The sequence below is a fragment of the Nerophis lumbriciformis genome, linkage group LG08 (genome assembly GCF_033978685.3).
Source record: "Nerophis lumbriciformis linkage group LG08, RoL_Nlum_v2.1, whole genome shotgun sequence".
In the NCBI taxonomy this organism is placed as follows: domain Eukaryota; kingdom Metazoa; phylum Chordata; class Actinopteri; order Syngnathiformes; family Syngnathidae; genus Nerophis; species Nerophis lumbriciformis.
The window spans coordinates 36,321,824-36,348,423 of record NC_084555.2 but is presented as its reverse complement, the minus strand read 5'-3'; the positions used below and the strand labels follow the sequence as shown (position 1 = coordinate 36,348,423).

Here is a 26,600-nt window from a genome sequence, read left to right as displayed (position 1 = left end):
GTCCGCATTACTGAAGACGCCGCACCGATCCGCCTGTCGATCTCACGATCCACTCTTCCCCCACTCGTGAACAAGACTCCGAGGTACTTGAACTCCTCCACTTGGGGCAAGATCTCCTCCCCAACCCGGAGATGGCACTCCACCCTTTTCCGGGAGAGAACCATGGACTCGGACTTGGAGGTGCTGATTCCCATCCCAGTCGCTTCACACTCGGCTGCGAACCGATCCAGTGAGAGCTGAAGATCTTGGCCAGAGGAAGCCATCAGGACCACATCATCTGCAAATAGCAGTGACCTAATCCTGCAGCCACCAAACCAGATCCCCTCAACGCCCTGACTGCGCCTAGAAATTCTGTCCATAAAGGTTATGAACAGAATCGGTGACAAAGGGCAGCCTTGGCGGAGTCCAACCCTCACTGGAAACGTGTCCGACTTACTGCCGGCAATGCGAACCAAGCTCTGACACTGATTATACAGGGAGCGAACTGCCACAATAAGACAGTCCGTTACCCCATACTCTCTGAGCACTCCCCACAGGACTTCCCGGGGTACACGGTCGAATGCCTTCTCCAAGTCCACAAAGCACATGTAGACTGGTTGGGCAAACTCCCATGCACCCTCAAGGACCCTGCCGAGAGTATAGAGCTGGTCCACAGTTCCACGACCAGGACGAAAACCACACTGTTCCTCCTGAATCCGAGGTTCGACTATCCGGCGTAGCCTCCTCTCCAGTACACCTGAATAGACCTTACCGGGAAGGCTGAGGAGTGTGATCCCACGATAGTTGGAACACACCCTCCGGTTCCCCTTCTTAAAGAGAGGAACCACCACCCCGGTCTGCCAATCCAGAGGTACCGCCCCCAATGTCCACGCGATGTTGCAGAGTCTTGTCAACCAAGACAGCCCCACAACATCCAGAGCCTTAAGGATCTCATCCATCCCCGGGGCCTTGCCACCGAGGAGCTTTTTAACTACCTCGGCAACCTCAGCCCCAGAAATAGGAGAGCCCACCACAAATGTATAATATAATGTAACTTGTACATTATATTTATTCATTGCACACAGACTGATGCATTCAAATGTTTATTTCATTTAATTTTGATGATTTGAAGTGGCAACAAATGAAATCCAAAATTCCGTGTGTCACAAAATTAGAATATTACTTAAGGCTAATACAAAAAAGGGATTTTTAGAAATGTTGGCCAACTGAAAAGTATGAAAATGAAAAATATGAGCATGTACAATACTCAATATTTGGTTGGAGCTCCTTTTGCCTCAATTACTGCGTTAATGCGGCGTGGCATGGAGTCGATGAGTTTCTGGCACTGCTCAGGTGTTATGAGAGCCCAGGTTGCTCTGATAGTGGCCTTCAACTCTTCTGCGTTTTTGGGTCATTTTCTGGCATTCTGCATCTTCCTTTTCACAATACCCCACAGATTTTCTATGGGGCTAAGGTCAAGGGAGTTGGCGGGCCAATTTAGAACAGAAATACCATGGTCCGTAAACCAGGCACGGGTAGATTTTGCGCTGTGTGCAGGCGCCAAGTCCTGTTGGAACTTGAAATCTCCATCTCCATAGAGCAGGTCAGCAGCAGGAAGCATGAAGTGCTCTAAAACTTGCTGGTAGACGGCTGCGTTGACCCTGGATCTCAGGAAACAGAGTGGACCGACACCAGCAGATGACATGGCACCCCAAACCATCAGTGATGGTTTGGGTTGGTTTGGTTTGCATTTCCTTTGGAAATCGAGGTCCCAGAGTCTGGAGGAAGACAGGAGAGGCACAGGATCCACGTTGCCTGAAGTCTAGTGTAAAGTTTCCACCATCAGTGATGGTTTGGGGTGCCATGTCATCTGCTGGTGTCGGTCCACTCTGTTTCCTGAGATCCAGGGTCGTCCACTCTGTTTCCTGAGATCCAGGGTCAACGCAGCCGTCTACCAGCAAGTTTTAGAGCACTTCATGCTTCCTGCTGCTGACCTGCTCTATGGAGATGGAGATTTCAAGTTCCAACAGGACTTGGCGCCTGCACACAGCGCAAAATCTACCCGTGCCTGGTTTACGGACCATGGTATTTCTGTTCTAAATTGGCCCGCCAACTCCCCTGACCTTAGCCCCATAGAAAATCTGTGGGGTATTGTGAAAAGGAAAATGCAGAATGCCAGACCCAAAAACGCAGAAGAGTTGAAGGCCACTATCAGAGCAACCTGGGCTCTCATAACACCTGAGCAGTGCCAGAAACTCATCGACTCCATGCCACGCCGCATTAACGCAGTAATTGAGGCAAAAGGAGCTCCAACCAAGTATTGAGTATTGTACATGCTCATATTTTTCATTTTCATACTTTTCAGTTGGCCAACATTTCTAAAAATCCCTTTTTTGTATTAGCCTTAAGTAATATTCTAATTTTGTGACACACGGAATTTTGGATTTTCATTTGTTGCCACTTCAAATCATCAAAATTAAATGAAATAAACATTTGAATGCATCAGTCTGTGTGCAATGAATAAATATAATGTACAAGTTACACCTTTTGAATGCAATTACTGAAATAAATCAAGTTTTTCAAAATATTCTAATTTACTGGCTTTTACCTGTACATGTACAGTATATATTAGTTTATAACACTGGTTGTTGTGATGATCCGTTGGCCGGATCATGTTTTGTTTTAGTTTAAGACTCTCTCAGTTCTGTTTCAGCACCTCCGGGTTTGTGTTTCTTGGTTGGTTGGGTGCTGATTATTTTCACCTGCCTCTGATTAGTGTTGGGGACGCTCACCTGCTCTCGATCACTAATCAGAAAGCTATTTATTCCTGCCTTTCGTCACACTCGGTCTGGCTGTTTTGTTTGCTTCATGCAACATTACGTTTGTTTCCCATGCTTCGTATTCTTGTTCCTGTGCTTAAGTTTACCATAGCTTCCCGTGCTATCGGCATGCGTTTCCATTATTTTTCTTTTCCTGATTGATTTATGGAAAATAAATAATTTCTCTACCTGCATTCTGCCTCCGGAGTTCCGTCTGCATCTTGGGGAAGCGATCCGTGCATTACCATGCCACCCAAGCGTAACAGGTTGCTGTATTTACACGGGACAGTGGCCAAGAATACGCCAATTATTATGCACACTCAGTGCAGTTATACACAATATAGAATAAAACTAGTTTGTTTCTTCATATGACCATAACCATGCACACATATTTTCATGCACTGTACACTGGCATTGAGTGTTTTCTTTTTTTTTTTTTTAGCAAACGAAAGGTCAGCGGTATACTTTTGTTGTCGTAATTGTCTAAATAAACGGTAGACCTTCATGATAAAATGTACACATTACATTTTACTGATGGAACAGAAAATAGTTAAAATGTTATTGAACTTTGAAAATATGATTTTTCTAGTTTATCCCCTCCAAATTGCCAACAATTAATGTATTCAACTTTGTGTATGTAAATAATGTAACACTGAATTATAGTAGTTCTCGATACATTCTCAATAGTATCGTTTGAGTGTCAAATACATGTTTATTTTCTATTTCCATTATTTCCTGTTAAATAAATACTATTATTTTAATACAAGTGTACGTACTGTACATAATTTCATTTTACACTCCGCTCAGAGGAAGTGAATACGTTGAACCCCGCAATGCACCTCGCTCTACCCAGCTCGTTTGCTTAATATAATGGCAGCAGATCTGCTCAACAATTTTCATAATACTCTCTCTTCAATGCACGTTTGGAAATTAACTGAAAAATGTAATTACTCTCTTAGACTGAATTGATTCTGAAATAATGTGATGCACCATATTCAGATTTATTGAAATGCATCTGTATATGCTATGTTATGTACAGTAACTCAAATAACTTTAATATAAGTGGTATTAATACAACTTCAAAGATGCGTTGTCCTTTATACTTTATATTTTAGTCTATGAAATTTACTATAATTTTAATCGACTAAAATGTTGAGGAATTTAGTCGACTAAAACTAGACTAAAACTAAATCAGTTTAGATTACTAAAATATGACTAAAACTAAAATACATTTTAGTCAAGACTATGACTAAAATTAAATTAAAAACTGCTGCCAAAGTTAATAATGGTGACGTCATAGGTCAACCGGAAAATTAATTAATTTATCCGCACTAAAATGAAATAACGCCTCCCAAAGTACAGGAGGCACATGGCATATGACCAATAGTCGCCTTAGAGAGTGTGCATAGACACTTGGACTTCACACATAGGTGCGAAGATACAAAAAAACAAACTATTTGAGAAATCAGACTAATTTAGTGCATGGAAATGTAGTGACTGTTGAACTTATCGCACAGAGTTAAATTGGCAGTGCTGATTTTGCATACCAAAACAAGATTGTGCGGTGCTATGGACTTTTCAACCTGAGAAGTTTAGTCATGTGACATGGGGGTTGATCCATTTAGTCGTAAACATGTAAACTGCTTTGTTAGACATGGAAGGATTCACTAACTGTAATTGGATGGAGGGTCAAGCAGGAACAAAAACATAAACCGATCACACACAAATACAAATGAGTCTCCTGTGAGTCATTTGCCTTCAGATATTTTATGAATTCAGCATGAAAGGCAGACAAAAGGTCCTGTGGTTTATTAATTCCAGCAGTCACACTCAAATGCTTTAGAGACATTGTGCATACATCAGCAGCGCTTGGCATTTGTTATTAGTAGTTGTTTCTTTTATATAACTAATAATCTGATTAAATTGGGGTTTCTGTGTGTTGGCTCCACCTAATCCACATTTGTAAGACCTATAAGAGCCCTATACTACGTTCTCTGTTAATGAATCAGCGTGATGGTAGAGCTGGCAGGTCTAACAGTGCATTTATATTCATGAAGCTCAGTTTATGAGAGGGTGTTAAACACTGCTGACTTCATCATTGACCTGCAGTGTCTGCAATCACCTAACTCTTGTGTAGCTAAAACCCTTACATTAGTACCGTCTATGACATAGGAGTAGAGACATTTGGGGGAAATGTTCACATTAAGGCATAGAGCTAATTGAAACAATTGCTGGTTGCAACCACATGACCTAAAGTCAGTCCACCTCACTTCCGTTTTTTTTAAGTGGGGGGGTCAAAGGTTTCATTTCACTGGTCAGTTACCACTGGCCAAGCAAATGTCAGAATCCAATGGTACCTCAACTTACTGGCACTGCCATCATGTTTGATGTGTTTATTTTCTTTTGTTGCCATGTCCACAAACATGTTTAGCCTGCTCACAATCTTCTTCCTCCACTGTAAGTTACAGTTAGTTTCTGGTCGCTGAGATGAGCAGACGCATTTTTTTTCGCTCCTGCTCTGGAATCCAAACAAAGGCTCGGATGATCCCACACTTCCTCCCTCTTTCTATTGTGGATCACGGATTTGTATTTTAAACCACCACAGATCCTATACCCTCTGGAATATGAGAGTCGAGAACGCGAAAAGGACGATCACTGTGATTTCTACCTCCTCGGTAAATCATCGGCGAAGCACCCGAGTTTCGGAGGTAATGTGATTCACTCGCGCCTCACAGCGGATCGGAACAGAAGAAACAATCCCCTGACTGGAAGGATAGACCGAAGATCAACGATTTTACTATTACTAATACTCTCAGGAGACACGGAACTAAACCCTGAACCAGTAACCACCCGGTTAATGTTGTCTCGCCTGGCGAAGTCTAGCAGTGCCGTATCAACACCCATCGCCGTTGCTAACGATGCCAAGGAAGCCAGCTTAGCTGCAGGACCTCGTCGGAGCTATGCTAAAAACATTAGCTCTCCACCTCCGCCAGCCCTCACATGCTCATCACCACCCGAGCTCACCTGCGTTCCAGCGGACGGCGGGACGACGGAGGACATCACCCCGATCATCGGTGTGGTCGGCGGCCCGGCGGCGGAGGAAGACAGCTCAGACACAGGTGAGGACAGCGGCTCGGCGGCGGACGGCGAAATGGTGGTCGACGACACCAGTAAGGACGGCAGAGCGGAAATCCTCGCAACCTCCCCCCAGACCCTGATGGACAACACCACGGCGCGTGGACCCCCCGCGGCCTACACAGGATTCAGGGGATTTTTGTTGAACCCTGGTCGTTGTTCTCAGCCTCACCAAAGCCCGCGAAAACCAGCAAGGCCCCCCTTTCACCCCTACGTGCCCCCACCCCTACGTGCCCCCCCCCCCCCATACCTGGATCCCCCATCACCTGGTAGACGAACAATGGGCCGCTCTCCCCCTCCCCCAAGCCTCTCCTTCCAAACAGAGAATTGGACTCCACTGCAACAACAACCAACATGGTCATCCCACCATCTTCTGGACAATATCTCTCCCCAGCGGACTCTGATGTTCTCTTTGGTTCCAGATGGCTACACATTATCCACCTTAATGTGAACAGCCTCGCTGGAACCAAACTCGACCAAATCAGACAAATGTTCCATAACAACAAGGTAAAAATCCTGTGTATCTCTGAAACTAAATTAGATCAAAGTGTTTCTGACTCAGGCAGCACGGTGGAAGAGGGTTAGTGCGTCTGCCTCACAATACGAAGGTCCTGAGTAGTCGTGAGTTCAATCCCAGCCTCGGGATCTCTCTGTGTGGAGTTTGCATGTTCTCCCCGTGACTGCGTGGGTTCCCTCCGGGTACTCCGGTTTCCTCCCACCTCCAAAGACATGCACCTGGGGATAGGTTGATTGGCAACACTAAATTGGCCCCATTGTGTGAATGTGAGTGTGAATGTTGTCTGTCTATCTGTGTTGGCCCTGCGATGAGGTGGCGACTTGTCCAGGGTGTACACCGCCTTCAGCCCGATTGTAGCTGAGATAGGCTCCAGCGCCCCCCGTGACTCCGAAGGGAATAAGCGGTAGAAAATGGATGGATGGATGGTTCTGACTCAGAGATAGAGATAGAAAACTTCTCAGTTATCAGAAAGGACAGGAATAAGCATGGTGGGGGTGTTTGTATGTATATTCACCTGGATATAAATAACTCGCACTGATCTTAACCACGATGCCCTTGAATCTGTGTGGGCGGAAATCAAATTCAAAAACGCTAAGCCGGTACTGATAGGGACTGTATACAGACCCCCCTAATCAGAGTGATTTCTATGGTGCTCTCGAGGAGTGTTTAGCTGAGGTAGACAACGTGGAGAAATGTATAACTGGAGATCTGAACACAGGTATTCAACGCAGAGATGCGCCTGTCTTCAAATCTTACAGCAAGCTTTGTAATCTGCACGGTCTCATCCAGCTAATAACACTACCCACAAGGGTGTGTGATTCCACCCAATCAACCATAGATCTCATTCTCACATCAGACCGGCCTAACATAAAAAATAGTGGGGTCATGATCTGTGGTCTTAGCAACCACTATCTAACCTTCTGCACCCGCAAAATAGCTAAACCCAAAGCCAACGGCCACATAACAGCTCAATCCAGATCCCTTAAAACATACTCCAGTGATCATTTCAACCTAAAACTAGGTGAGTGGGACTGGTCCCCTGTGCTCACGAGCAACCTGGTCGATGATGCTTGGGATCGCTTTAAAACAGCGTTCCTAGCAATACTAAATGATATGGCTACCGTGAGAACAGTCAGGATCAAAGCCCGCTCTGAACCATGGATGAATCCGGACCTATTAGCTGCCATAAAAGACAGAGACAGAAAATAATCCGAATCTCAAAAGTGCAAAACCGAAGTAGCTAAACAACCCAATAATAACCTCAAATCACTCCTTACAACACTCAAAAAGCAATGTAATAAATTAAGAAATAAGGCAAACAACCTGACTAAATCCTTTAAAAAAAAATTACATTAACGACAAAATAAAGGAAAACACAAATAAGCCACGTGAGCTCTGGAAAATCCTCAACAACCAGCTTCCTGGCTGCAGTCAGAAACTTAAAACCAGACTCACCAACATCAACATCAAGGAGAGTGACTCCCTCATTACAGACAAACTGGAGGTAGCAAGCAGACTTAACACCTTTTCACCAGCATAGCCCCAACTGTAGTAAACAAGCTGTCCCACCACTCTGGTCGCTTTGGTGTAGAACACATTAAAGCCTACAACAGAAAGCTAGGAGTATTCAACAACGATTTCAAATTAGAAATGGTCTCAGCTGAAAAGGTGCTCAAAAAATTGAGCGCGCTCCACCTAAACAAGGCCACCGGCCTTGACAATATCCCCTCCAGATTCCTCAGGGACTCTGCCACCACCATTGCCCCAATCATACATATAATAAACCTCTCAATTAAACAAGGCCAAGTACCAAAAGATTACAAGACAGCAAGAGTAACTCCCCTTTTTAAAAAAGGAAGCAAATTAGAACCTGGCAACTACCGACCTGTTTCTATTCTCAGTTCCATTTCGAAAGTAATGGAAAAAATAGTTTATGAACAGGTCGATAGTTACCTTGCCACCAATAAACTCATGTACAAATTCCAAAACGGCTTCAGAACTAACCACTCCACTGACACATGCCTTCTCTATCTGACCGACCACATCAAACATGAGGTGCACGCGGGCAAATACTGCGGCATGGTCATGCTGTACCTTCAGAAGGTCTTTGACACCGTTAACCACGCTATACTGTTGGATAAGCTCAGAGCAATCGGATTTGATAAAACCTCATCGAGCTGGATGCAATTTTACTTGGAGGGGAGGAAACAGGTGGGAGAGGTGAACGGCACCGTGTCCCCCCCCCCTCTCAGTAAGCTGTGGAGTTCCCCCAGGCAGTATAATAGGGCCTTTACTGTTCGTAATATACGTAAACGACATGTCATCAGCGTGCGACTGTGAATTGTTCCTGTTTGCAGATGACTCGGCCCTGCTGGTATCCGGCAAGGACAAGTCACAGGTGGAAAAAATCCTCAGTGCCGAACTCTATAGAATTTTCACCTGGCTCGCTGACAATGAGCTATCAATAGACTTAGATAAAACGGAATCTATCCTATTTGGGTGCCACATCAACCTTAAGTAAGTCAGTGACTTCACTATGACATTGTTATCACCAGGAAAGATGAGGTCACCTACCTAGGTTCCATTCTAGAGGCTAATCTTTCCTGTGATAAAATGGCAACCAAGGTAATCAAAAAGGTCAACCAACGAACAAGATTTCTCTATAGAATCTCCTCTCTGGTCAACAAAAGCACCATGAAGACTCTAGCGGGAACTCTCATTCAACCCTTTTTCGATTATGCATGCACCTCCTGGTACCCCAGCACCTCCAAAACCCTCAAATCTAGACTCCAAACATCCCAGAACAAGCTAGTCAGGTTACTTCTAGACCTCCACCCCAGATCACACCTCACTCCTACCCACTTCTCCAAAGTGGGCTGGCTCAGGGTGGAGGACAGAGTAAAACAACTTGCACTGAGCCTAGTCTATAAAATTTGCTACACCTCCCTGATACTGAAGTACAGCATTTTTCAGACTATAAGTCGCAGTTTTTTTCATAGTTTGGCCGGGGGTGCGACTTATACTCAGGAGCGACTTATGTGTGAAATTATTAACACATTACCGTAAAATATCAAATAATATTATTTAGCTCATTCACGTAAGAGACTAGACGTGTAAGATTTAATCGAATTTAGCGATTAGGAGTGACAGATTGTTTGGTAAACGTATAGCATGTTCTATATGTTATAGTTATTTGAATGACTCTTACCATAATATGTTACGTTAACATACCAGGCACATTCTCAGTTGGTTATTTATGCGTCATATAACGTACACTTATTCAGCCTGTTGTTCACTATTCTTTATTTATTTTAAATTGCCTTTCAAATGTCTATTCTTGGTGTTGGGTTTTATCAAATACATTTCCCCAAAAAATGCGACTTATACTCCAGTGCGAATTATATATGTTTTTTTCCTTCTTTATTATGCATTTTCGGCCGGTGCGACTTATACTCCGAAGCGACTTATAGTCAGAAAAATACAGTACATATCAAACTACTTCCATAACGTAAATGACCACCATAACCACAACACCAGGGGGAGCTCCACAAAACATGTTAAACCCAGATTCCGATCTAACAAAGGTCTTAACTCATGCTCCTTATATGCCACATCAATATGGAATGCACTCCCAACAAGTGTAAAAGAAAGTGCATCTCTATCCTCCTTCAAAACCGCACTAAAAGAACACCTCCAGTCAACTACAACCCTAGCCTAACCCCCTCCCTCCACCACATCCCACCTCCCCGGATTGTAAATAATTAAATGTATATACTTGTTCTTGTGCTTTCTGAGCTCACTATGTTCACTGCTCGCTGTACATATCCTACGAAGTCAGACCTACACTGTTACAATGCCCATTTCTCAGATGATATAACTGTTGATGACTGAAGTGCTGATAGCAACCAAACCTAACCCCCCGCCCCAACCCCCTCCACATGCCACCCCCCGGATTGCAAATAATGTAAATAATTAAATGTATATACTCTGATGATTAACTTGTGTGATGACTGTATTATGATGATTGTATTTATTTGTACCAGAATTGATTAACGTGGACCCCGACTTAAACAAGTTTGAAAACTTATTTGGGTGTTACCATTTAGTGGTCAATTGCACGGAATATGTACTGTACTGTGCAATCTACTAATAAAAGTTTCAATCAATCAATCAATCAATCAGTGGGAGTCTGTATTTTGTATATTTCTAAACAGCTCATTTACTCATTTTAAACGAAGGGAAAGGTTTATGGAACTGGTCTTCTTCATCTATCATAGAGCCTGCAGAGCTGTATAAGGTTAATTTGTGTCACAACCTGTCCACACTAGATCATGTCTTATTTTGTTTGCTGGTGTTTTTCTGTGTTTAGTGTCTGAATTCTTGTCATGTGCTTTTATTTTGGTGGCACTTCCTGTCACTTTGGTTATGCAGCACCTTGACTTTGTTTGGCACACCTGTTCCCTGTTTGCAATTAAGACTATTTAAGTTCAGCTGTTGCTGCTGGCTGTTGTTGGAACATTGTTTTTTTCTGAATGCGTCATGTTGGTAAACCTTTGCCGTCCTGCAGCATTCTGTTAGTTTACGTTATAGCCTGTTTAGTTGTTTTTTTTTAGGGGCGGCGTGGCGCAGTTGGTAGAGTGGCCGTGCCAGCAATCGGAGGGTTGCTGGTTACTGGGGTTCAATCCCCACCTTCTACCATCCTAGTCAAGTCTGTTGTGTCCTTGGGCAAGACACTTCACCCTTGCTCCTGATGGGTGCTGGTTAGCACCTTGCATGGCAGCTCCCGCCATCAGTGTGTGAATGTGGAAATACTGTCAAAGCGCTTTGAGTACCTTGAAGGTAGAAAAGCGCTATACAAGTATAACCCATTTATCACTTATCATTTTGTATTGCATAGCCTTCCTTGCACTCGTCTTCTGTTTGTTCTTCGATTGAATACCTTTTTTTACCTGCACGATAGTGATGGTCAGATGAAGCCTCATGAGGCATTGAACCACTACAGCCAATTGGTTTGAGAATTTCTTGAAGCTTCAATGCATGCTTCGGCACAAGACTCCACCTGCTGGTCAAATGTATAACTACAAACAGCTGTATATTAACCACATAACGTGTGATGCATTGAATTGTTGTGTCTATTATGGTTTATGGAAATGACAATGAATCACATTAGATGTTTGACAAAATGGTGTTGCTCGGTAAATCAAAGTATAGTAAAATGTTTTGTGTTATATATGTACATATATTGTGTGTTTGTATTTTGCCAACATTGTAGACTCATATTAATAGGGCAGGTTGTATAATGTTTTTTCTGTCACCTTGAGGAAATGGCATAAAGCGGAAGATGACAATATAATGTAACTTGGACACTAATGTACAGAACAGAGGAGATTTAGTTAATTTTTTTTGTTTGTTTTGGGCAATTTTTTTTTTTTTTTGACAAAACTTCTCCGTCATCCACCTATTGATTTCTGGTAGCTGGTTAAGAAGAATGAATACAGAAAGCTTTACTTTAACAAATGTAATGTTTACAGTAATAATCACATTTGAGAACTGACGTTGCCAAAAATCGAACCCACGTCTTGTAGAATAAAAGGCAAATGTGCAATCCATTGTGCTGCCAAAGTTCTGATGAGGTTGCAGATACAAAGGGGCAATTTAACATTTATTAAATGGACAAGTTTGTCGTGTGGATTCAGTTTGTTGTCCTTCTTTGATTCTAGCAGCATTTAAAAAAATAATATCTATCCATATTCCAAACTTACCACCAATCTCAAAAGCTTACATTTTCATTGGAGCTTGGGCAGTTTATGAGTTGTCGAATCTCCCGGCAAATCTGAACCGCTTTCCGAAACAGTCACGTGGTACAAGCGGGCAGCGATGCTGAACCGCGTCCAGAAGCGCTCACATGGTACAACTTGGCACCTCACACGTCATAATTTCCGGCTCCTACCCTTATGAAGCAAGCCTTCGATACGCGCTTCGCGGCAACGCCACCTCCATTACTCGAAACACGCCTCGAAGCCTCGACACATTTGGTCCCATCACTACAGCGTGCTGTCTCCTGCTGCCTTCTGCACGTTGGGGATCATCACAACCACCGCTGCCATGCCACCTCAGCGTCACAATGTGTGTCTTTATTACAAAAGCTTTTTGTTTGAAACTGATTTTTTTGCGTTTCAATTTTCTGAACTGAATTTTTTTTACATCGAATTAAGCTGATTATTTCACTGGAAAAAAATGTGGTAGCACAATGCATTTGATTAAAAATTCAGTGTTTAAAAAATCAATGTTTGGAAATTCGGTGTATAAAAATTCAGTGTAAAAAGATTTGTGCTGAAAAATTCAGCACAAGAAAAATTTGCTGCTTCAAAATGCAAGGCTCACTTCTGGTAAATTAAGACTGAAGCAATCAATCCTGCCAATCAAACCAGCCAATGAGGTGTCAAGTCTGAAGTCACTGACACAGGTCTTGCAAATCAGCATTAAAAGGCAGCTACCTGGGCCTAATACAACACAAAAAAAAGAGTTCAATGTGGCCCAGTAGATGTTTCCGAACTATAGAAATTATTCAAATGGTTTGAATCTTCACTTTTGAGTGACATACAGCTTACTGTGGTAATCATAGGAACTACTGTACATCACAACAGCTCCATGCAGACCAGGCATGGTGCAAAATGGGTGGGGTTTGTTTCCAGAACAACAAGCCTGAGAAGCCTGTATCAATTGGTGGCAGATTTCTACAAAAAAAGGTCTGCAGAAAAGTGATATTACATCAATTACGTGGATGTTTTATACCCTATGCGTATATGTGTCGCTGTGTTTGTTGCATCTTTCTTGCTTTTTTTTTGTTTTGTTTTTTTTGTTTTTTCCAAGATGGCGCCGCTGTAGTGGCTGCTGTTGGCAGGAGCTCTGTGCTCTTGTGTCATCCTTTTGTGTTTCTCTCTTGTTTTCATGTGTTATTATATATATATATATATATATGTATATATATATATGTATATATATATATATATATATATATATATATATATATATATATATATATATATATATATATATATATATATATATATTTGCCTTTTGGTTGGAGACCCTTTGGAACTGTGTGACTAGGGGTGGCACTTTAGTGACTTCTGCTGTGCTTTTTTGGGGACTTCTGGATCTGCTTCCCGGGAGCCTTTTGGCCATGGAGACCAGCTGCTGGGTCTCTGCCACACCAGAGTCCGTTTGGAGAGACTGGAGGAGATGCCGATGAAGAGACAGGGCTGCGGAGCTAGCACTGAGCGGCGGGACGGACAAGCTTCACAGTGAGCAGGTATCAGACACCTCAGTCTCCTTAGACGCATCCTTGCTCATCCATGCGGACTGGACACTGGCCGAGTTAGTGAGCGGCCGAGAGTGGAGTCAGCTCTCTTGGTTGCTTTGTTGGGTCTGCTCCTGTCTCTGGCCATGCTCCCCCCACCCCAGCAGACGATGACCACAGTGTATATGTTTCTTTTACTTTTTATTCATAGCTGTATGTGGAAGTGGCTGTCTTGTGATGTTTCCCTCTTACACAGATGTAAGAGGGATGTGTGCTATGGCTATGAGTTGTTTTTTTCCCTTGGCCTCAGTCTGGACCCCCTCTCCAGGAGCCCAGGCTTAGACCGATGTTTTATTTTCTCACCCCCCCATTGTTTACCTGTATCTCACCTTTTTTGTAAGGGGCGCCGTAGGTTGGCAGACCCGTCAGCGACCTTTTTCTGTCTTCCTGTAATGTTTGTCTGATCTTGAATGGGATTGTGCTGAAAATGTTTATTTCCCCTCGGGGATTAAGTAAGTATTTCTGATTCTGATTCTGATTATAAACGGTGTCGATCAAAGAGGTGGTCTGGGAAATAAAGGAGCAATGTTCATATATTCTCAATATCCTGTGTTTTATTGTTATTTAATATTGTAAATCCCACATTCTGTATTTTCATGTACATTCTGAGTGTCTTATTTAGTAAAAAAACAAAAACATTTCATTATGTTTTTTGAGATGGTCTGTTATAACGTTTTTAGTATCAGTCACTATAGTGTGAGTGTACTCAGCTTTTATCCTTTTTGTTCGGAATCTTGGGATTTTTTCACTAATGCACGGCAACCTCCACTGTTTAAAGCAGTGTTTCTTAACCGTAGGCCCTTTGTTGGGCTGCGAGCGCCCCCTAGTAAGCCACCAAAAAATATCTGTTTCTCAGGGCGGCAGCAGTAGTCAGTTGTAATACACTTTTACACCACTTTTGGCAGTCAGGGCAATATCAAACAAACAGAAGAAGTCCGGAGCTAGAGTCATAGAGAAGTTTTTTTAAGCACAAAAATTATGACTAAGGTGGTGGAGCTGTATTTTTATTTGCACTTCAAGTGTATTGACAGTTTAGTTGGGAAACATATGTTATTTTTCATTACTGATTATTTAAAATTTATTTATATTAGCACTGCGTAATTGTTTATAACTTTATTTTTCAGCAGTATTTATGAGTCCCTTCTTTTGCAGTACCGTATTTTCCGCACTATAAGGCGCACCTAAAAACCACAAATTTTCTCAAAAGCTGACAGTGCGCCTTATAATCCGGTGCGCCTTATATATGGATTGATATTAATATTCATTTTCATTAGGATTAGGTCTCGCAACCACGGTAAACAGCCGCCAACTTTTTTTCCCCGTAGAAAAAGCGCTTCTTCTTCTACGGTAGCAAGGTAAGCACCCGCCCCCGTAGAAGAAGAAGCGCGCGGTGCATGCTGGGATATGACGTTTCATTTCCATTTGTGTGTTTATGTAGAGTCCCCAAAATGGCTCCTATTAAGTGTGTTGTCTGTCTAATAATAAATAATGCAGACGAGGCGTGTTGGCTGAGTTCTCAACGTTTACTCACAGCGTGCTCATAACCACATTCTAACTGCCGGCATGGCGACAAACAACAACGCTTCTCAGGGCTACCACGCATGCTCGTCACTCCCGTTGCATGCTGGGTAGTGTAGTTGTTATATTCGCTATCTCATAACATCACATTAAGAGACACGTTTACGCGCTTAATTCAATACTCGCCGTCATTCCGGGTGGATTGACAAAAGAACTCCAGTCGCTAGATATTGGTGTCAACAGGGCATTCGAAGCTAGACTGCTAACTGCTTGGGAACAGTGGATGACAGAAGGCGAACACACGTTCACCAAGACGGAGACAGCGCCGGACGACATACGCCACTATCTGCCAGTGGATCGTAAATGCCTGGGCTGATTCAGTCTCAACTGTGGTCCGAGCTTTCAGGAAGGCATGAATTGTCACTGAACTGCTAGACAAGAGCAGCGACACTGACTCCATTAATGACATTGGATGCCGTATTCGCTCAACTGTTTAATTCGGACACTGAAGAAGAAGAATTCGAGGGATTCGTGAATGACGAATAACTTCATAAAGTGAGCTTTACATGTTTATTTTGTGTGTTGTGTTGTGTGACATTAACGTTTGAGCAACGTTGAATTATTGTTATTGCTCTGCACTATTTTGAGTGTTACTATATTGTGATTGCACTAACATTTGAGTTACGTAACACGAGTAAATCAGCTGTTTATTCATTTTGGGAGTGAACAGAGTTGTCAGAACGCTGGTTTGTAATCTATTAATAAAGTTTGACTGCCCTATCTGACTGTTTTGTTGACTTTTCCTTTAGCGCAGCTCCATCTAATAGATGTATAGGTGCGCCTTATAATCCGGTGCGCCTTATATATGAACAAAGTTTTGAAATATGCCATTCATTGAAGGTGCGCCTTATAATCCGGTGCGCCTTATAGCGCGGAAAACACGCTATATGTAATTAGTAGTTATTTTTGTATTCAGCACATACAAAATAAAAATAAATTCAGTTCACCAAGTTCAAATGCAAAAAAATCAGTGACATAATTTCTGTGTCAAAAAAAGCTTTTCTAATAAAGACACAAATTAGCCTCCATGCGGAAGATCAAATCAAATCAAATCAACTTTATTTATAAAAGGTCCTGATATAGCCGCTGCAGCAACTTGCAACCTGAAGGATTTCTAACTTTCACTTACACTTATACCATACGGACAGTAGGAAAATTTAAGTGGTTTTGAAACTGTCACTTTTGATACATAGTATCGGGCAACCGGCCCAAAGACAGAGACATGCTATGGCCACTTATAGAACACAAGGCTTCTTTCTTCCACACTTCATTGAACTCACTCAACATTTTAGTCTCTCTAAATGTCCTCTTTCTTATGGCTAGGCATCCTCTAAAAGAGGATATCAAGTGTCAGCACTGTGATGCAGGAGATGTTCCAGCGTGGCCACAGGCAGGGAATTAGTCCGGGCTGGTCACAATAGCGCCAAGCGACTTGGCTGCACATGAGCCTAATCACCTATTGTAGTCACTGACACTCTGTTGTGTTTATTGCATGAGCTGGATGATGTCACTGCCACACATATAAACAGAACAACCAAAAAGGCAGATTTAGCATGCGAGGATTTAAGCCAACCACGTGGTCTTGTCTGTAGAGTCTGGGATTACGGCAAGGCGTTAATTTGCCACTTTGAAGTTTTTTTGTTTTTTTTACAGCACACTGTTGTTTTTTTCCATAATTCCCGGCCACCGTGTCCCGCCACAATAAGCTCAGTCTACAATTAAAAAATCCGCTGCCCTCAATTGAAATAATGCCCACAGGTTTTAATTATGCAAATAAAGTGGATGAATTTCTGTTAGACCTAGTCTAAGGGGGTTGTCTCAACCATTTCTGCATGTTTTTAATCATCTGCATGAAAAAAAACTATTCCTAGAAACCTCACATTAACATTGTATTAAATAATTCATTGTATTTCTCAGTTTAACCCTCCAGGTACAGTACTTATCAACTGGTAGCAGGTAATTAACTGAGGGAACAGGTCCAAAACAAATTAGATGTGTCGTCTTCCCCTTGATCCAGTTTATGCTGAATTGTTACTGCAGTATTTGTACACACAACTCATACACCACTAAAGCTAAATACATCTGAGGTTGTACAATTTAGTCTTCAACCAAAGCATACCTCTGAAATCATTCCAGTGTTGACCTAAATTAAATTAAATTAAATTATTCTTAATATGAAAAAAGTGTTGATTCTGCATTCTTTCTGGGTTTCAATCCAATACGTAGTCATTACAAGGGCAGTGTTGATACTTCCAATTTTCAAGATCCTTGAATAAATAAATTTTTGATCACAATTATGATCAGAGAAAAATACAATATCAACTAAATATTTACTTAATTTACTATTATTGGCTCTGATTTAAATTTGTTTTTGCCCTTAAAGCAGTGGTTCTCAAACTTTTTTCACCAAGTACGGCCTCAGAAAAAACTTGGCTTTCCAAGTACCACCATAATGACAAACATTAAAATACAGTAGCGTAGTATGCCAAAGTATTCATGCAAAACAAGGCAGAAGTTGTATTTAATATTTATATTTTGGCCACTGTAACATTACACACAGTTTGAACAGTAACACTGTATTTGTATATAGGAAAATAAAACACTGTACTTTAATCAAGTGATTCTTTAGTGTACCACTAGATGGAGCCTGCACACCACTAGTGGTAAACGTACCACAGTTTGAGAATCCTGTCTTGAAGAGGACTTCCACTTTTTTTTTTAATTTTGCTTATTGTTCTCAATCATTATGAGCAACAAGAACACACATGTCTTTTTTTGGGATTTTGAAGATGATTAAAAAAAACGCTTGCAATATGCGCTAATGGGAGTCACCATTGTAGCCTTCAAAGCCTCTAAAACAACTTCAAAACCCTCCATCAACATTTTATACAGGTATACACACGGCAAGTAAATATATAATGTAGTAGGAGAAACGTTCACAATATGTAATATGTACAACATTTACTGTATTTTGGTGATTTTATGCATTACTGGATCATATTCCCTCAGCGCATTTATTTCTGTTTCCGTAGAAACGCACTTCCGACTTACGGCAACAAATGTGTGTTCCTACTTACTGAAATAAACACAAATATGTTGCAATCATGCCAGACAACAAAGATGACTATTTTTGGACAAATGAGGATTCACAACTTTATCTTTTTGAAGCTGAATATACGGATGATGAAGTACTGGGGCGGCATGGCGTAGTGGGTAGAGCAACCGTGCCAGAAACCTGAGGGTTGCAGGTTCGCTCCCCGCCTCTTACCATCCAAAAATCGCTGCCGTTGTGTCCTTGGGCGGGACACTTCACCCTTTGCCCCCGGTGCAACTCACACCGGTGAATTGAATGATGAATGATAGGTGGTGGTCGGAGGGGCCGTTGGCGCAAATTGCAGCCACGCTTCCGTCAGTCTACCCCAGGGCAGCTGTGGCTATGAAAGTAGCTTACCACCACCAGGTGTGAATGAATAATGAGTTCTACATGTAAAGCGACTTTGGGTACTTAGAAAAGCGCTATATAAATCCCAGGTATTATTATTATTATTATTACTGTTTCCATAAGCAAGCATTGGAGCAGGCGTAAGCCAAGAGAGTGAAGTTGACGAAACTTTGATGCTGTAAATATGAAACTTGGAGCTAAGCTATGCCGACATAAATGGAGTGCTGACCCACACTAAACCGGAAAAGAATGTGCCCGGGACCGAACACACAACTGTCCATCGAATGAGTCACTATAATATTGATTATGACACATTCAGTACCCCATGTGTATTATTACAACTACAGTACATACACTGACAAGCCAGCTGTGTACAAACAAAACGTGAAAGGTGGGCTAATAATTTACAGATACTATACAAAATTGTGTCCTATCGCATTGTGTTGTGCATTACAAATTCAAAAATCCTTCAGCTGCTGATGCAGAAGCTAGCTTATGGCTCATGCTGTAGCATGCCGTCGCAAGGCGATGTGTTACTACGCTAGGAAAATAGTTTCTCCGTGTTTGCTCTTACAATAACAATGTCGCTACAGCTCAGTTAATATTATTATTTATTTTAATTGTGTTTATTTACCCCGAAAAGTCCCATTGAGATTAAGAATCTCTTTTTTAAGGGAGTCCTGCTCATTCACAGATCAGTGTAGGTGCCACTGGGAGCAAATTGGGTGAAGTGTCTTGCCCAAGACACAACGGCCATGATTAGGATGGCAGAAGCTGGAGTCGAACCTGCAACCCTCAACTTGCTGGCACGGCCCCATCAGAGCCACACCAATCCCAGGATCATACAGGCATGGAATGTAAATTAAGTATTGTTGGCAGTTTTTGGATGCATTTTTTAAAGAGACTTGAAGGCAGAATGGATTGCATCCATTAACTGCATTGCTAACCACCTAGAACGAGCCGATTGTTACAAATCAAAATGAAAAAAAAAACGAAAAACCTTTTGTATTCTTGTTTCTCATAAGAATTGTGAACGATAGGCAAAATTAGAAAAAAAAAAAAAAAACATGTGCCAAAGTAGTTGGGAAAGGGCATGTTCACCACTGTGTTACATGGCCTTTCCTTTTAACAACACTCAGTAAATGTTTGGGAACTGAGGAGACACATTTTTTAAGCTTCTCAGGTGGAATTCTTTCCCATTCTTGCTTGATGTACAGTTTAAGTTGTTCAACAGTCCGGGGGTCACCGTTGTGGTATTTTAGGCTTCATAATGCGCCACACATTTTCAATGGACTGGACTACAGGCAGGCCAGTCTAGTACCCGCACTCTTTTACTATGAAGCCATGTTGATGTAACACGTGGCTTGGCATTGTCTTGCTGAAATAAGCAGGGGCGTCCATGGTAACGTTGCTTGGATGGCAACATATGTTGCTCCAAAACCTGTATGTACCTTTCAGCATTAATGGCGCCTTCACAGATGTGTAAGTTACCCATGTCTTGGGCACTAATACACCCCCATACCATCACAGATGCTGGCTTTTCAACTTTGCGCCTATAACAATCCGGATGGTTCTTTCCCTCTTTGGTCCGGACGACACGACGCCCACAGTTTCCAAAAACTATTTGAAATGTGGTCTCGTCAGACCACAGAACACTTTTCTACTTTGTATCAGTCCATCTTAGATGAGCTCAGGCCCAGCGAAGACAATGGCGTTTCTGGGTGTTGTTGATAAACGGTTTTCGCCTTGCATAGGAGAGTTTTAACTTGCACTTACAGATGTAGCGACCAACTGTAGTTACTGACAGTGGGTTTCTGAAGTGTTCCTGAGCCCATGTGGTGATATCATTTACACACTGATATCGCTTGTTGATGCAGTACAGCCTGAGGGATCGAAGGTCACAGGCTTAGCTGCTTGCGTGCAGTGATTTCTCCAGATTCTCTGAACCCTTTGATGATATTACAGACCGTAGATGGTGAAATCCCTAAATTCCTTGCAATAGCTGGTTAAGAGAGGTTTTTCTTAAACTGTTTAACAATTTGCTCACGCATTTGTTGACAAAGTGGTGACCCTCGCCCCATCCTTGTTTGTGAATGAATGAATCTACTTTTATACCCAATCATGGCACCCACCTGTTCCCAATTTGGCTGTTCACCTGTGGGATGTTCCAAATAAGTGTTTGATGAGCATTCCTCAACTTTATCAGTATTTATTGCCACCTTTCCCAACTTCTTTGTCACGTGTTGCTGGCATCAAATTCTAAAGTTAATGATTATTTGCAAAAAAAAAAAAAAGTATATCAGTTTGAACATCAAATATGTTCTTTGTAGCATATTCAACTGAATATGGGTTGAGAATGATTTGCAAATCATTGTATTCCGTTTATATTTACATCTAACACAATTTCCCAACTCATATGGAAACGGGGTTTGTATATATCTAACAGTGTACATTTTTAAAAGACTAATTATGATGCTTTTGGAGGGTGTGGGGCGTAGTTTCATTTGCAATCTGGGAAGGCATCCTGAATCAAATATCTTGCAGACAGACTCTTAAAAGATTTACACAAATTTTGCACCAAACTTATACAATACATATTATCTGGAGAACAAGGAAGTGTTTTAAATGTAGATCAAAATCATCATCGGTCCACTTTAAGAACATTGCAATCCAAGCTTTGAAATTGAGGCAACTGGTGTTCTTCTCATTAAATGAAACGTTACAACTTTAATCCAAAAGTTTTAAACGTTCCAGTTAATTTTTTAGGGTGAAATTATTTATGCGGGTTCTTCCTCAAGGAAAAAGACGACACCGAAGGAGCACACTGCTTTTCTGACTTTATGAATTACGGAACAAACACTCTGAATTTTCACCTAATCTGCACCACTGTATTCAAACAATAAGTCTGGAACTAGGTTGGGGGAGGTTGTGTCTGCGGACCAAGCCCACTTCCTTCATACAAAAAGGAGACCGCCGGCGGATGAAGAGGGAGGACCTCAAGTAAACAATCTACGCTCTCGTTTAGCCATGCAAACTGCAGACACAACATTGACCAACTTAAGCAGGTAGTCCCATTGCAAATGCAGGAAGAGTCGCCCCTTCTATGACTTGAGGAAGCAATTTTCCACAACGTGGTCCTCAATGTAAGGGCCACAGGTGCACAGCTCAGACTCACAAAGACAATGGCTTTATTATGCATTGACCCATGTCATGACCCTACTAAAATTAAAGTACACTGTTTGCCACCCCGAAATTAAGGCCCAATTTAGCCATCAACAAGTGCAAAATAGTGATCTTCTAGCAGACAGAGCACCTGGTGAAAACAACAAAGCACCGTTGAAAAGTCCCGTGCTGAAAGGGGCGGTCCGTTCCCATGGGAGATAATAGCACTCAAGGGGAAGCGTAATGTGTTCTTTTTACCTGATACCTGAATATGGATCTGATATGCTGCCAAGCAGAGACCACACATACAGATGTCTGGAACTCCGAGCCCAGGTGCCCCTTGTCCCTTGTCTACCTGCCTCTGTCTGACCATCAACTGCAACGGGATTTAGGGGGAGAACCTTAAAGAGCTGTAATCCAATCTGACTTTTTAGACTCCCTTGCTAAAAATGGAACAACAAAAGGCAGGACCAGGCCGGGGGCGGGGAGTGGCAATCGCAGCCCGCCACAACAACAGTCGTCTCAGCGCCTATATTTAACAGTGGTGGGAACTGTACCAGCAGCCATACAGGAACACTTTAAATGCACAGTGAAGGTCGACTGGGACTCCACTTCCTTCTCAGTCTACAAAGTCTGAGGCTACCTTAATTCAATCCAATCACCCCCGCCCCCTTCCTTTACACCCAACAGCAAAATAAAGAGATAAGCATTGTTTGACCAAACAATGACCCAATTTCAAAGTATACATACCCCTCCACAATTTGATATTCAATGCCAGTTTGTTTAAGTAAGCACAGCAATAAACAAGATTTCCAGCAGATGTTGAGAGCTTTCCGTGCATTTTCGCTTACTAATTGTCGGGTGGGTTTAATTCAACCATGTGTAAATATGAGGGTTAATAGCAGCTAGGCGGAGATTAAATATTATGAGCTTGCATGACTCAAACAAATAATGAGAACCATCTGATTATTATTTGGTTATTTGTGTAAATGTGCAACAGGTGACGGCAACTTAATAAAGTACCGTCTTTTTCGGACTATAAGTCGCAGTTTTTTTTCATAGTTTGGCCGGGCTCCAGTGCGACTTACATATGTTTTTTTTTTTTATTATGCATTTTCGGCAGGTGCGACTTATACTCCGGTGCGACTTATACTCCGAAAAATACGGTACTAATGTCCAACTCAAGGCTCAGGGGCAGATCTGGTCCGCCACATTGGGTTATGAGGCCCGCAAAAGTCTGTAAATAATGTGTGTCAATAAAGCACTTCAACCTTCTTACTAAATGTATTGGTTCTTTCAATTTTGACAGAAAAAATTGCATGTACTGCATACAATTGCATGTCTTTTAAACTTGAGAACTATCTGAACATGCAAAAACATTATATCAACACAGGAATGTCCGAAGTGTGGCCCGGAGCTCGAGTTTTGTTGGCCCGCAAAATATTATTGTATTAAAAAAAAACAACGGTAAAACATGTATTAAAAAACACAATTTCTGATGTAATGAGAAAAAGCTCAAAATAATTCAGTGGTGTACAAACTTTTTCCACCAAGGGTTGCATACTAATAAGTCCAAAGTATATGGGGGCCATTTTGATTTTTTTAAATTTTGTTAAACAAAAAAAAAGAAGATAAAAACAGACATTATACATCTAGTATTTAAAGACAAAACTTAGGGTTAGCTTTTTGTTATGAGTTACAAAGTATTATTATTGGGGCGGTATAGCTCGGTTGGTAGAGCGGCCATGCCAGCAACTTGAGGGTTGCAGGTTCAATCCCCGCTTCCGCCATACTAGTCACTGCCGTTGTGTCCTTGGGCAAGACACTTTACCCACCTGCTCCCAGTGCCACCCACACTGGTTTAAATGTAACTTAGATATTGCGTTTCACTATGTAAAGCGCATTGAGTCACTAGAGAAAAGTGCTATATAAATATAATTCATTCATAAATATAATTCATTATTCATTATAAATGTCAGCTTTTTCTCATAACATTACATCTTTTTACTCTTTTGTTCACAGTTTTACTGTTGTTGTGTTTTTACCTCTGTAATAATTATTAATAGTACACTTTGTCACACAAAGCTGACACAAGGTTTTGCCTTTACATATATGTAATGTCTGTTTTTGGCTTATCTTTTTTTACAAAACAAAATTATATGAAAATGGCCCCCGCATATTTTACTTTTTAGTAAATGGCACTGAAAAAAGTTGGAACACCCCTGTATTATTAATGGACTTTCCAAACATTTTTTTGTGAGAATAAAAAACTTGTTAGAGTGTCCGCCCTGAGATTGGTAGGTCGTGAGTTCAAACCCTGGCCGGGTCATACCAAAGACTATAAAAATGGGACCCATTACCTCCCTGCTTGGCACTCAGCATCAAGGGTTGGAATTGGGGGTTAAATCACCAAAATGATTCCCAACCACGTCCACCGCTGCTGCTCACTGCTCCCCTCACCTCCCAGGGGGTGGAACAAGTCAAATGCAGAGGGTAATTTCACCACACCTAGTGTGTGAGTGACTATCAGTAGTACTTTAACTTTTAACAAAGCTGACACTAGGTTTTGCCTTATATGTAACATCTGTTTTTGGCTTTTTTTTTTACAAAACAAAATGATATGAAAATGGCCCCCGCATATATGACTTTTTAGTAAATGGCCCTTGTTGAAAAAAGTTGGGACACCCCTGTATTATTAACGTACATTCAAACATTTTTTGTGAGAATAAAATACTTATGATTTCAAAAGCAAGTACGTAAAATATGAAATAATCAAATCGATTACAGAAGGGAATTTTGTAATAAGTACATAATGAAGCGATTATACATAATAATTCATATATATATATATATATATATGTATGTATATTTTATATATATATAATATATTTATACATATAAACTTGCTCAGTGGCCTTGTGGTTAGAGTGTCCGCACTGAAATCGGTAGGTCATGAGTTCAAACCCCGGCCGAGTCATACCATAGACTATAAAAATGGTACCCATTACCTCCCTGCTTGGCACTCAGCATCAAGGGTTGGGATTGGGGATTAAATCACCAAAATGATTCCCGAGCGCGGCCACCGCTGCTGCTCACTGCTCCCCTCACCTCCCAGGGGGTGGAACAAGGGGATGGGTCAAATGCAGAGGGTAATTTCACCACACCTAGTGTGTGTTTGACTACCAGTGGTACTTTTAACTTTAACTTTAATATAGATTCACTATAACAAGCGGCCCTCTGAGAACAGCCATAACTGCAATGTGGCCGAAAACAAGTTTACCAAGGTATCATTAGGGCACTCCTAGAACAGTTTAAATGCCCTCTCATCCCCTGCAAAAGTAGAGTAACATTTAAATATAAAAATGCAAATCTGTACAATATTTAAGTAAAAGTGTAATATTTGCTCCGGTCCCATGAAAAAAGTTTCCACTTATTAATTTTGACTTTTCTTCATGTCCTCCTGCACTTTTACAAGTTTGCAGCTAGACAACAACGTGCTCTATAATTGCATGCAATCACCATAATTACAATGGATGTGGACACAGTCTTTCATGCAACAATACACTATTAGAAGATAGCTCCATAGTACGCTCCCTGAAACGTTAAAGGTTAAAACCCCTAAATGGGGGTGCTAAACTATGTTGTGAACATACATGCACATGTGCACATTGTTACTCTGGAGTCAAATAGTCGTGTTTGTACCTTTTAATAAACATTAAGTGTTGTATCCCAGTCAGATATTTGACACAAGACCTACCTTTAATGAGTTTTGGTCTGCCAGAGCCAACGCCAGCTTCCTCAGCTCAGACACTTTCTTCTGACAACTGTGACAAAAGCCTCCCTTCTCCTGCGTCTCTGCCACTGAAACCGACCCGGCGCCGTCGGGGGGAGGCCGGCTGCTGCAGCGAGCGTCCTCCGCGGAGAGGAGTCTCTTCCTGGGGGCGGCGGGAGACTCTCCGGGCGGACATCCCTGCACCTTCAGCGGCAAAACATGAGATGAGATTTGGTGAGGCCACCTGTCAGGTCAAACGTCACGCATGCAAGTGTGTGCAGCATCTTGACAACATGTTTGAAACACAAATATACACTTACACTGCTTTCAACCCCCCATAAGTCAGGAGCTGGGTTGTCGCCCGCAGATGCATTCATTGTTCCCTGCAAGTGCACGACTTATAACGAGCCAAGGGGAAGGTTGTTAACGACTGCTGGGGTGAGTGGAGGGTGAGCTGTCATCCGTGATGGTGTCAGCATGTCCCACACGCGAGTTTACAAGTGGGGGGACCTTCGGTGCCAGGAGGCGGTGTTATTGCGATGGGATGGGAGGGCTAAAAGTATCCTCTGCAAGATGAGCTCAGTATTGGAAGAAAATAACGATTTCTGCCGAGTCTTTTTTTTTTTTTTTCGTAATGTTTGGTAATGTTGAATAAACACTGTCAGATTACAAACTATAGTTGCATGGAGTTTTTATACCTCATACACCTGTGAATGTTATTTTCATACTAAATTTTGCCAGGTTTTTATCGCCCAAATATGTACTTTTGCGGGACACTCTGGCACTTTATGCCAGTGTTGAATACATTTCAGGGGCTCAACGCACATTGGACA

At 41.9% G+C, this 26,600-nt stretch overlaps 1 protein-coding gene across 2 annotated transcripts in view; it reads right to left on the bottom strand.

The window, feature by feature from the left end:
* kif26ab (kinesin family member 26Ab) overlaps positions 1–26,600 on the bottom strand; it is a 179,752-nt gene that overhangs the window by 152,298 nt on the left and 854 nt on the right. The window contains exons 1-2 of one of the 2 annotated variants that reach the window (XM_061968818.2): positions 26,088–26,255; positions 25,753–25,971 (exon numbers count right to left, since the gene is read on the bottom strand). In XM_061968818.2, coding sequence (XP_061824802.2) covers positions 25,753–25,971; positions 26,088–26,144 — 276 coding nt within the window. In that variant the 5' untranslated portion in view covers positions 26,145–26,255. Of the gene's footprint in view, positions 1–25,752; positions 25,972–26,087; positions 26,256–26,600 lie in introns of those variants that run through there. The other variant, XM_061968817.2, reaches the window with a different exon arrangement.